At 43.8% G+C, this 13,294-nt stretch overlaps 1 protein-coding gene across 1 annotated transcript; it reads left to right on the top strand.

Moving 5' to 3' along the window:
* The first annotated feature begins 8,347 nt into the window (after positions 1-8,347).
* On the top strand, positions 8,348-13,243 carry gpr141 (G protein-coupled receptor 141). Its single transcript, XM_015955383.3, has 2 exons — positions 8,348-8,562; positions 9,750-13,243. Exon 2 carries the CDS (start codon positions 9,751-9,753, stop codon positions 10,660-10,662), a length of 912 nt encoding a protein of 303 aa, XP_015810869.3. The 5' UTR covers positions 8,348-8,562; position 9,750; the 3' UTR covers positions 10,663-13,243.
* The last annotated feature ends 51 nt before the right edge of the window (positions 13,244-13,294 follow it).

The following is a 13,294-nucleotide window of genomic DNA, read 5'->3' on the forward strand; positions in this document are numbered from 1 at the left end:
CCCTTACCAGCCACCGTATCATCTGCAGAAGTTGCCGGCGGCACATACACGCTTTGTTTACAACAAAACTTTCTTGAAGCTAAAGCTGAAATAATGGTCAAAGGAGGAGACGGCAACACTCAGGAGGACATTTATTATCCCTCAAAGAAGACAAAGTCGGAAGTACGGGCATATTTTAGATATTTGAAGAATGCCGAGGGAGTTTATAGAAGACGGGCGGCTATCCTGTTTGCAGCACGAGCAGAAAAAGTGTCTGTGAAAGGCAGCAACGCTTCAGATCTCATGACACATCTGCGTGACCATCACCCACAACTCTACAGTCAACGCAAGGCAAGCTAACGTTAGCGTTTTAGCTAAAATGCGTGATCCGAGGATTTGGGTCGAGGGAGAATGCAACGAGTCGCTATATCAAGCAGCCGCAGCGCCGCTACCTGCATATAAACCGTGTCGCGGACATCCCCATGTTGAAATGACGCTATGCATTACGGGGCTCCCAGGGGCAGATAAGAGTTGGTCTCTCTCCGAGAATAATTATGAATTTAACAACGATTACTGCCTGATGACATTTTCCCACATCTGCAAAGCTCACTGGAAGGACACAAACCGAGGACAATATTTTCCTGAAATACGGATTGCTCAAGTAAGGGTAAAAAAAAAAGTATCTGATTAGAAGGCTACTTGAGTACTGAGTATCATCTGATCTAATATTTTTAAATGATGACATCAAACAGACAAAATACGAAGTTATGGGCAAATATTGGTATTTTAAAGACGAAAGTGGAAAAATGTAAACAAATAAACAACAGCATTACAAAATAACACATTTTAGGCTAAATTTAGACACAAACTGAGGACAATATTTTCCTGATATACAGTGTTTATTTAATTGTGTGAAAATGTAGCACGTTTAAAAAAAATACCGCGATAATACCGAAAACCATGGTAATTTTGGTCAAAATAACCGTGAGGTTAAATTTTCACACCGTGACAACCCTAATACAGACCATTTTAGATTAGGTTACATTTCCTTTATTCCCAGATTATGTGGTTTGTAGCACTAATTATAATGTAGAAAATTTCTGGCCAATCCACGTGATCGGTATCGGTGATCGGTATCGGTGATCAGCATTCTTTGATATCGGTATCGGTGATCGGCAGCAAAAAACCTGATCGGTGCATCCCTAATTATAATTTTTATTTTTTTTGTTTTAAAACTTAAATGCCAAAACATCAGTATGTTCTTAATAAGCAGTGGAGATGCGTGAGTAGTACTCTCAACAGGAAAAGCTTATTTTTAGAACTTATTGGAAGAAACACGTAAAAAAAGCAGTTTTACTGGTCACTTACCCACTACAACACATGAGTTGTGTCAGATTAAAGTCTCACTCCAATAATCTCTTTTTTAGCTGTTTTAAATGGTTCTCAGTGGTCTTTAAACTAGGATTATGCTGTTTTTAGCCAAAATCCCCAAACTGTACTTAGTTCTACATAGAGGTAGTAGCTCATTAAAAATTCTCCTCTGGGTTGTGGGCGGACCCAAGGACAGGGACACCCGACATACACTCAGGGGACCCGGGTTCGAATCCAAGCTGGGCCAGATATTTTCATATTAGTTTAGAAAGATGGACCGAGCATGCTCGCACAGAAGCCGGTCTGACGGGACAAAGCAGTGCCGGTCAGCAGGGGGAGTGAAGGAGGAGCTCCGAGCAGGCGGATGACTTCTAAGCAACAATCCGGACCTCCGAGATCATCATCAGGTGTTAAGATAATTATATGTGTTTTCTTTTATCATGCTTTATGCCTTTATTACAATTAAAGATTGTACCATTCATGCTGAACAGTTGCTGTATTGTTTGAAGTCTCATGAGGAGACTTTAAGAATGCTGAGCCTTGGTCCTGACCTAATGTGACCCAAGGACATCTGCTGACTTGGACAACTGCTGACTCGTGCAACGATCTGTTGCACATCGTGTGATTAGACACTGATTAGAAAAACATTTTGCTCATTGTGTGATACTGAATGCTCTTTGTGTGAAACTTGTAACAGTTACTGAATACTGAGAGCTGCGTTTCCCCCACCCTTCATATCAGCTCATCAGACGTGTAACTGGGGAACTCCCAGCTTGTAATAAATGGAGGATGCTTGGATTTCAAAGGCAGAGTGGTTTTGGAGGATCTGCCGGCCCAGTGGAGACTGAGCTGGTCGGACCTTATTCCATTCTCCTCGAGCATAAAACAGAATTCTGACTTTTGTGTCTCTTTTCTTCTTTGTGTATGATGTCTAGAGGTTTAAACCTGACATCGGGAAATGTGTTTGTTCATTCTGGGCTTCACTGCTCAGAAGTCATCCACCTGGTGAGTGTTACGTCACGGGGTTTGTGTTCAAAAGCTAGCCTGTTCTGTAAACTCGCTAACGCGGCTTTAACTTATTATGATCATTATTATTGTTATGAGGACCAGTGATGGGAATAACGCCGTTTAAAATAGCGGCGTTACTAACAGCGTTCTTTTTTTGGGGTAACGGAGTAATTAATTACTTTTCCCACCGTTGCAACGCTGTTACCGTTACTGGGGACGGAAGGCTGTGCGTTACTATGTGCTTGTCGAACGTTGAGCAACAGTGTGAGGCTTTCTGACCGCCACACTTCAGCTGCAGCCAGGGAGAGAGAGGTGTCGGTAACGCACTTACAAACACGATGATGATCGGCCGGGTGGGCGGAGACCCTCACTGTCTCAACAGAGCAGTGATGGGAATAAACGCCGTTTAAAATAACCGCGTTACTAAAAAATATTTCTTTCAGTAACGAGCAAACTAATTAATTACCGTCTTCTTTTATCAAAACGTCGTTTCTGTTACTGATAAGAAAAAGCGTGCGTTAAGCAACGCAGTGTGTTGAAGCTGTCATCAGCTGATCAGGAGCTAGAGAGGCAGATGTTTTCATCCAAGCGCATCACGGCCCGTGAAGAACGAGGAAGACGTGATGAATATCTACAGCTGCAGGTGTGGATCTGCAGCCGTGCCCTTCTTAACGTGACAGCGGGACGTCCCGAAGGTCCGCTCACCTGTTCACCGCTCAGACGTCCTGATCTTCTACCTTCCTAGATCATCCAGCTGTAACCTGTTTCTGATCATGTCTTTAGTCCCGCTGTAACACTGATGCATCAGTCTCAGACGTCATGGAGCTTAGGTGTTATTAGAACTACCTGTGTGTGTTCACCACCCAGCTTCAGCTCTTGTGTGGTTGGGTCTGACCCAAGTTAGTAAATGTAAGTCCTCCATCAGATTTGTGCCTCTTCTAGTGTCATTTTAAAGGATTTTATTTATTTATTTATTTAATTATTTATTTATTTATTTATTTATTTAACAATTACTAGATTACCAGCAACAGAAATGCTACTAATAACAGACAATTATGTGAAGCTGGAAAAATTAAAATACTGTGCAAAATTACATTCATTTCTGTAATTTATGTTTATGTTTATTTATTTGGCAGACGCTTTTATCCAAAGCGACTTACAATTTATAACCTATAGGGCATGTTGTGATCTAACTAGACTGGGAGACCATTTAAAATCTTGGGAACCTTTACAGGTGTTTCTATTTGCATTTTTAAATTTTGACTGATTGGGGTCTTGTTAAAAATCACACAGTGGCACTTTAATGGTCTACACTACTGGAATGTTCCTGTTAGTAGTTCTTCCTGTTAAGTGCTTATTTATTTAAATTATTCAGGTTTATAAAAAACATTTTGACATACATTTTATTACATTCCAGTCATTAGTCATTTATATTTCACTATTGTAGTAATTTATAGTAAATTAAGTAAGTTCAATTAACCCATTTTTCTTGCATTCTTTAAGGAAAAAGTAACTAAGTAGTTATTTTTCTTGGTAATTAGTTACTTTTATAATCTCGTAACTCAGTTAGTAACTGTTACTTTTTTGACAAAGTAATTAGTAACTATAACTAATTACTTTTTAAAAGTAACTTTCCTAACACTGATGAGGACGACCGTGAACTTCAGGCAGATTTTCTTTTTTACCAGATGCTCAAACACCAATCAGTGGTCACGGACATCGGGTGCAGCTGCTATCCCCCCTTGGAGTAAAAACTCAGAAAATCCATGCTTTCTCATGGCCAACAGGTTTGAATTGAATTGATTTATTTTAACAAATAAATCAACTTTTCCAATTGATTTAACTGTTATAAAAATTATCTATTGCATTTTGAGTATTTTTTATTAGAAAATTTCCAAATTAAAGCAACTTTTTTTATCTCTACATTTGGACAATTCAGGTGTTTCTTTTAAGATATTGCAAGCACATCAATGATTAAAATAAATCTTCCAATTCAAACTAAACTTACCAAGGTCCTTTCAGTTTATTATTATTATTATTATTATTATTATTATTATTATTATTGTTGTTGTTGTTGTTGTAACACTTCTTGTACATTTCTGCCATGAGGGTCTCTATAACGCTCCAAATGTGGAAAAACCTGTATCTATTTTTGTCTGTATTTGGTTTTAGTAATTAAATGCCTAAAATAAGCCTTTCTGAAGGCTCATTCTGGAAGGTATTGAAAATGCCAAAGTCTTGGACCCGTGACACTGTTTCCATTTTGAAAAACTGTCCCTGTAACCAGATTTCACCACAGCCTCCATTCCACTTCTGTGATTTCGTCTCGTCTCGTCTCGTCTTCCTCCGCTTATCCGGGTCCGGGTCGCGGGGGCAGCATCCCAACTAGGGAGCTCCAGGCCGTCCTCTCCCCGGCCTTGTCCACCAGCTCCTCCGGCAGGACCCCAAGGCGTTCCCGGACCAGATTGGAGATGTAACTTCTCCAACGTGTCCTGGGTCGACCCGGGGGCCTTCTGCCGGCAGGACATGCCCGAAACACCTCCCCAGGGAGGCGTCCAGGAGGCATCCTGACTAGATGCCCAAACCACCTCAACTGGCTCCTTTCGATCCGGAGGAGCAGCGGTTCTACTCCGAGTCCCTCCCGAATGTCCGAGCTCCTCACCCTATCTCTAAGGCTGAGCCCGGCCACCCTACGGAGGAAACTCATTTCGGCCGCTTGTATCCGCGATCTCGTTCTTTCGGTCATTACCCAAAGCTCATGACCATAGGTGAGGATTGGGACGTAGATCGACCGGTAAATCGAGAGCCTGGCTTTCTGGCTCAGCTCCCTCTTCCCCACGACAGATCGGCTCAGCGTCCGCATCACTGCAGACGCCGAACCAATCCGCCTGTCGATCTCCCGATCCCTCCTACCCTCACTCGTGAACAAGACCCCGAGATACTTAAACTCCTCCACTTGAGGTAGGACCTCTCCCCCGACCCGGAGGTGGCAAGCCACCCTTTTCCGGTCGAGAACCATGGTCTCAGATTTGGAGGTGCTGATCCTCATCCCAGCCGCTTCACATTCGGCCGCGAACCTACCCAGCAAGAGCTGAAGGTCAGAGCTGGATGAAGCTAGGAGGACCACATCATCCGCAAAAAGCAGAGACGAGATTCTCCTGCCACCAAACTCGACACACTCCACACCACGGCTGCGTCTAGAAATTCTGTCCATAAATATGATGAACAGAACCGGTGACAAAGGGCAGCCCTGGCGGAGTCCAACCCTCACTGGGAACAGGTCCGACTTACTACCGGCTATGCGGACCAAACTCACGCTCCTCTGGTAAAGGGACTGAATGGCCCTTAACAGAAAGCCACCCACCCCATACTCCTGGAGCGTCCCCCACAGGGTGCCCCTGGGGACACGGTCATAAGCCTTCTCCAAATCCACAAAGCACATGTGGATTGGTTGGGCAAACTCCCATGCCCCCTCCATCACCCTTGCAAGGGTATAGAGCTGGTCCACAGTTCCACGGCCAGGACGAAAACCACATTGCTCCTCCTCTATCTGAGATTCAACTATCGATCGGACCCTCCTCTCCAGTACCTTGGAGTAGACCTTTCCAGGGAGGCTGAGGAGTGTGATCCCCCTATAGTTGGAACACACCCTCAGGTCACCCTTCTTAAAGATGGGGACCACCACCCCGGTCTGCCACTCCCTAGGAACTGCCCCCGATGACCACGCAATGTTGTAGAGACGTGTCAACCATGACAGCCCTACAACATCCATAGCCTTGAGATACCCAGGACGAACCTCATCCGCCCCCGGGGCTCCGCCGCTGTGTAGTTGTTTGACTACCTCAGCAACTTCTGCCCCCGAGATCGGACAGTCCATCCCCAGGCCTCCCAGCTCTGGTTCCTCCTCGGAATGCGCATTGGTGGGATTGAGGAGCTCCTCAAAGTATTCCTTCCACCGTCCGACTATAGCCTCAGTTGACGTCAGCAGCTCCCCATCCCCACTGTAAACAGTGTGAGCGAGTTGCTGCCTTCCTCTCCTGAGGCGCCGGACAGTTTGCCAGAACCTCTTTGGAGCCGATCGATAGTCTTTCTCCATGGCCTCACCAAACTCCTCCCACGCCCGAGATTTTGCCTCGGCAACTGCCACTGCTGCACCCCGCTTGTACGCTTATATCCGGTACCTGTCTGCTGCCTCCGGAGACCCACAGACCAGCCACGCCCTGTAGGCCTCCTTCTTCAGCCTGACGGCTCCCCGAACCTCTGGTGTCCACCAGCGGGTACGGGGGTTGCCACCACGACTGGCACCGGCCACCTTACGACCACAGCTAGCAACAGCCGCCTCGACAATCGCAGAGTGGAACTTCTGTGATTTGTTAAACATTATTCAACAAGATAAATAAAGCCCTCAAAGTGCTCCCACCTTTTTGCATTGGTCTCTTCCTTGTTTTCTTGTTTACTTAATGGCTGCAGTGAATTGCACAAACTAATAGACATAACATTACCATTACCAAAGACCGTTTTGCAGTTTTAATGGACTTGTTCAGGTTTTTAAATTATTTAATGTATTTGGGTGCTGGAGGGTTTTTGAAGATGATGGTCCTGTTGGCTTTATCAGAATGTGATTTCCGGCTTTTGCTGGAGCAGTTCACAGCTGAGTGTGAAGAGCAGCTGGGATGAGAATCAGCTCCTCTAAAGCCGAGACCCAGGTCTTGAGTTAGAAAAGGATACAATGCCTTCTCCAGGTCGGGGACAAGGTCGTGCTCAAGTGGAGGAGTTTAAGTATCTCGGGGTGCTGTGAGGGAAAGATAGATTGGGAGCTCGACAGGCTGCATCTGCAGTGATGCAGCCTGTCGATCTGCCGTGGTGAAGAGAGAGCTGAGCCGGAAGGCAAAGCTCTTGCTTTACCAGTGAGTCTGCGTTCCTACCCTCACCTATAGTCACGAGCTTTGGGTATAGTGACCCAAAGAATGAGATCGTAGATAAGCAGCTGAAATGAGTTTTCTCTGCAGGGTGTCTGGGCTCTCGCTTAGAGATGGGGTGAGAAGCTTGCTCAAAGTAGATCTGCTGCTCCACATCAAGAGGAGCCAGTTGAGATTGTTCAGGCATCTGATTAAGATGCCTCCTGGATGCCTTCCCGGTGAGGTTTTGCGGGCACAACCAACCGGGAGGAGACCTAAAGGAAGACCCAGGACACGCTGGAGGGACTATTGGGCCATTCCCTTCTGTACCGGGTCGGCCCAGGCTGGGTAGCCCCAGTCGGCCCCAGCCTGGCCCGGTTGATTCCACACATCCTTGCCTTAAGCCCATGTGGGCTGATTCTACCCACCAATCAGAGGCTTGCTCTAATGGAAGGTGTGAATTTGCTGTCAGCAGTGGGTGTGTTGGCCCTGGTCGGCCTGAAGCAGACCCCCTCGAGAAGAGGGCTGAGAATGAGCCTTGGTTGGCCCGGAAAAATACCAGGCCACCCAGATATGTAAACAACCTACGCTACCCGGCCCGGGCCGACCCGGTACAGATGGGAATGGCCCATATGTGTCTCGGCTGACCAGGGAACGCCTTGGGATTCCCCCACAGAAGTTGGCCGAAGTGGCTGGGAAGAGGGAGGTCTGGGTCTCTCTGCTTAAGCTGCTGCCCCAGTGACCGAAGCCATGGATGGATCAATACTGAGAAAATGTTTCATTTGACTCTGCTCAGTAATGGTTTTGGTTTATCTCCACCCACTTCTCCTTTACATGTAAATTAGTCAACGCTATAGTTTTGTATAGCAACTTTCTGCAGTCAGTTGTCTCACACCGTCTGAGTGCTGTTTGCGTGTTCTCATGCAGGCGGCAACAATTTATACAACTAAACCAACGTAGAGAATAATGCTCTGCGTTCTACCCGACAGCAACACTAAACGAGTAAAGGATGTGGACGGAGGGTTGGTCCAAAGGAGGAAGTAACTAGCTCAGTGGTTAATGTTGAAATGAAGTCATGTCCTATTTAGACTGAAGACAGACACGATGTAAAAGCTCTTGGTGGTTCCTGAAACATGCATCTGATCTTTTCGTTTTTATTAACAACTAACTTTAGCTAAGTGGGAACTATTCCAAAGCTGTGCATGCTCACAGCTTCTTCTATCAAATATTTAACTGCTTGATAGAGGACGGACACGCCTTTCATAGTTTGGTTTGATCATTTACCATCAGTCTCCAGACAGAGCAGGTAAGTCTCTAATCAACTCTCCAGTTTCAACTTTGTACTCAAAATTCTGCTGCTTTTTATTAAAATATAAAGATAAAATAAGATCAAAAAGACAAACTGTATCTAAAGTAGATAGATGCTTCTATTTTCATTCAGCTGCTTTTGTTTCTTCTGGGGCTGCATGGTGGTGCAGTGGTTAGCACGGTTGCCTCGCAGCATGAAGGCTGCAGGTTCGAAACTCGGCTGCGGCCTTTCTGCGTGGAGTTGCGTGTTCTCCCCGTGCGTGCGTGGGTTTCCTCCGGGTACTCCGGTTTCCCCCACAGATCACAACTTGCCCTCTAGGTTATAAATTGTAAGTCGCTTTGGATGAAAGCGTCTGCTAAATGAATAAACAAACACATTTCTGAGTTCTCCGTACGTTTTGTAGTAAACAGGTTAAAGTACCAGTGATCACCGTCGCTCTACTTAACATCCGTGTGATAACTGGATCAGAATCAATCACATCAGCTACTTTCAAATCAACATGTCTTTAAAAGGACTCGTGAACATGTTTTAAGTTCTGAAATGATTAGAAACTTCTAGCGTCATTTCTGCAGAAGCTTCATAAAGGACAGATGTTGAAACCAGAATCAAAAGTACTGAAAGACTGGTACCCAGTCACTTCAACAGAGAACATCAGGAAGAACAAAACCAAACTTTAGCACTGCACTTGCACAGTTCAGAGGCTCTATTTTGGTCCCACTGTGTGGTATGACCTGTGCACACCAACAAAGTGAACGGTACTAAGGACACTTTACTTTGCTCATCTAATTCACTTTAAAAGTATTTGAGTAATTAGATTTTAAACAGCTCTACAACGCCTATTCAGTGTTTTTGATCATAAAATGCACCTTAATAATGTCATTAACAACTCTTTTGCAATTTACACTTAATTTGGTGTTTGACATGACAGAGTTGGACATTTGATTGTCCCATGAAGCCTCATGCAAATGTTAAATCACTGGACCGTAACACAAAGCCTAAATCGTTAGTAATGCTGGACGTTGAGAACGTTAACTTGGAATTTTTTCGGCTATACATGGAAATACTTCCATACTAGCATCAGTTGTTTTTTTTTTACATTTTTGTCATTCTTTTTAATTTAACAAATGTTTTATCTTTAAATAATTTTTTTCTCTCTCTCCCTTTCTGTTTCCTCCCGTTTTGAGGATGAATTGCACCCAACCTAATGTCTTACACTTCAGGGTTCAAGGGGATTCTGAGGCAAACTGCACAGTCCCAGGTGAAGATGAAAGTCACACGATCCTTCTGGTCATCTATTCTGTGGTTCTGCTCTGCGGCACAGTCAGCCTGAGCCTCACGGTGTACATCTTGAAATCCCATACGACATCTTCCACCTCCGTCGCTGTCCTCAACCTCATCTTCGCCCACTTTATCTTCCTCATCACCGTGCCGTTCAGAATTTACTACTATGCGACACATCGTTGGTACTTGGACTTCGAGTGGTGTAAAATTGTAAGCGCCATGATTCATGTCCACATGTACATGTCTTTTATGCTGTATGTAGTCATCCTTGTCACCCGTCTGTTGCCGTACTACTACCGAGGTGCACGAGTGACATCGTTTAGTAGCATGCATGCGCTCATTGCCAGCGTTTTGGTATGGATCATTGTACTAGTCACAGTTCTTTTGGTCATTCGTTTTGTATACGCCAAGGATGACAAGATATGTCCGCAGGTATGTCAGCATTGCTTCCGTTTTGCTCACTGCATGGCGTCCGTCAAAGGGCTGAACTACTTTTTGAGCACATTGATCATTCTGGTGACTGTGGTGCTGACAGTCCTCCAAGCCAACGTCCTGTTGGTTTTATACAGGAAGTACCGCGCGAAATGCTCCTCTCAGCAGGACTTCGAAGCCCAACTCAAGAGCCTCTTATTTGCCCTCATCATGTTTTTCTGCAACGTTCCCTACCACATGTTCCGACTGTACTACATCGAGCACTCCGACCTGGAAAATATCAACGAGGTGCTCTTGGGTCTGACCACTTTAAACTGTTTGGACATGCTGACCTTCCTGGGTAGAAGAACCTGCATTATGTGCTTCCCAGGAAGTGGTAGATGAAACCCTAACCCACAACAAACTTTGCAGACAGCTGGAAAGATCACGTTGTGTTGTCTTTGCTTATTTTTCTATAGCTTTGCACCCAAATCAAGTGAGATTAGATTTTGTACTGACACAGTCAGTAAGCTAAAGGCTAGTCCAAGAGGCACTTCTGCAATTGCTATTTTATAGACCCTTTTACTGTCTGTAAACAATATGACGTCAGCGAGAATGCACGCGCAGCTTGGCAACAGAGAATGGCGTTGTTTCAGGCTTTATCAAGCTACGCTGCGGGGTTATCACCGGCAAATCTTGAATGTTACATTATTAAAGTCACTTTAACGAATGGCAACAGACTCCCGGATCCCTGTGGCATTACAGAATGGGTGGAAGATGTAGGCGCGTGGCCAGATATCCAGTGGCTCGATATATGTACGTTTTTAGTGGAGAGGCCCAGTAAGTACACACGTGAGAAGCTACGGGCATACAAATCGTTAGATGCATACAACTATGTTGTCTGTGGCCACGTACAGAAAGTAAAATATCACGACATAGACTCTGAGTTTTGCGTCTTGAAGACAGAAGTCCTTCCTAGCCAAAGACAAGGACACAAGACTGCTATGTACGAGGCTTGGGTCATAGTAAACAAACCAGAGAACTACGTCTTCACAGCCAACTGTACCTGCATGGCAGGGTGAGTATAGCATAGGTTTCTTTTTTTTAGCGTGCTCAGAGTACAATCGTGTTAATTTTAGAGAAATACAGTTTATACTAATATGCAGTGGGAAAATACAGATGAATTAGAGTGAAATGTTAATTTGAAGCATGAAATAAAGCGTATAAATTTGTGTAATTCTGTCATTTTGATGTTCCAGACTTGGGTCATGCTGCAGCCACGCAGCAGCAATTTTATTCAAAGTTGAGCTTTGTGTTAGGATGGGAAAAACAGAAAAGGCTGCAGTTACATCTCAGGCATGTGCATGGAAAGACCTGAGCAGGAAAAATGTAGAACTTCGGAATTCTGTAAAGTTTCAGTCCACTGCTTGAAGAGGAGCGATTCTGGCATCCATACACGCAACAACCCGACATTTTTATGTGCTCAGAACTTCAAAACAATAGGTTTAGTGTGAACGAGGAAGCCTTCACTCTCGTTGCCAGGCTGCGCGCGCAACTTTTGATGACGTAGGTAGTAAAAGGGTCTATAAACCTTGATATGCTGGTGAAGTTTCGCAGTCAGCCAGTTCACGGTAATCTGAAGGGCTTTGAATGAAGGCGACTGGACTTCTTTGGTTTCTTGAAGACGTTTTGCTTCTCATCCGAGGAATTTTGTTAATTCTGACTGGAATATGGGAGCGCCAAGCTTTAAACAGTAAATGTCTGTTGTTCCTTAATGAGCTGAAACTAGCTACGAATACCCCCCGCCTTACTCCTCGAGGAGCCATTGATGCCGTTAGGTCCCATTGTGTTGGAATAGTTGTTTTGATTAGATGCAGGAGAGTGTGACCTTCACTGAAGCTGTTTTGGAAAATTTCTATGACAAACGGGAAAGACCCACATTAAAAAGTCTAGCTCACACCCTCCATCTAATAAAAACAACCATTACAACACAATAGGGTCAAACAACATCGATGACTCCTTGTGGAGTGGGTAGAAGTGGGGTATTCATAGGTAGTTTCAGCTCAACAATAGACAGTTACCGTTTAAAGCAACTCTCCCATTTTCCAGTCAGAATTGACTCCTCCTTGGATGAGAAGCAAAATGTCTTTAAAAAAACCAAACAAGTTCAGCTGCCTTCATTCAAACCTCTTAGGATCAACCTTGATATTTCAGTCAGTTTTATGATGCCGTTACTGTATTTACAAGGATTGTTTTATTTAACAAGTAGGTGAAGACATGCTGAGGTACTTCTGGTGCAGCCTGTGAGACTTCCAGTTGAAACGTTATAATTTTTCACGTGGCATATTTGTATAGCACGAAGCTGATGGAGATTATTCTAAATAAGTTTTTATGGAAACTGATATCAAACTGGAAACTTAAATCTGTTTCAGTCTTTGTTGCACATGGACTAAATGTTTTTAACACGTTTAGCAGAACGCCACCTCTTAATAAAAACTGTTTAAGAATTGTTTTCATTAAGAAACTATATTATTTTTATAAAGTTGCTGTTTTTTATTTTCTTTAAAGTACTTTTTATATTGCGTGACGATTATGTAAAGATAAACAAAAACTATGAAAAAAGATGGTCTGCTTCCAAAATCATTATTTTATTATTGCTTTGCTCATTTTTAAATAAACTGTGTTTATTTGTCTGAAATAAAAACAGGCAGGAAATGGTCACGTGGACTTGACTCGCACTAGATTAAATCCTCCCATCTGCTGGATTTTCTTTTTACTACACATGGTTCAGGCGTGGGATTGGTAGACCAATGGAAAGTGGAAGTAAAAAATTATTTTGTTTAAATTTTTCTTTTTAAAAATATGTAAACAGAGATTCTGCAAAAAGTAGTTTAAATTTAAAATTCACCTTGTGGATAAAGCTGTTCAGTTTTATACCTGGGAAGGAAAGTAAATATATTTTTTTTTCCACCAAGATTTTGTTAAGTGTCTTTCTGTACACACACACACACACACACACACACACACACACACACAC

The sequence above is a fragment of the Nothobranchius furzeri genome, chromosome 7 (assembly GCF_043380555.1).
Source record: "Nothobranchius furzeri strain GRZ-AD chromosome 7, NfurGRZ-RIMD1, whole genome shotgun sequence".
NCBI classification, from domain to species: Eukaryota; Metazoa; Chordata; class Actinopteri; order Cyprinodontiformes; family Nothobranchiidae; genus Nothobranchius; species Nothobranchius furzeri.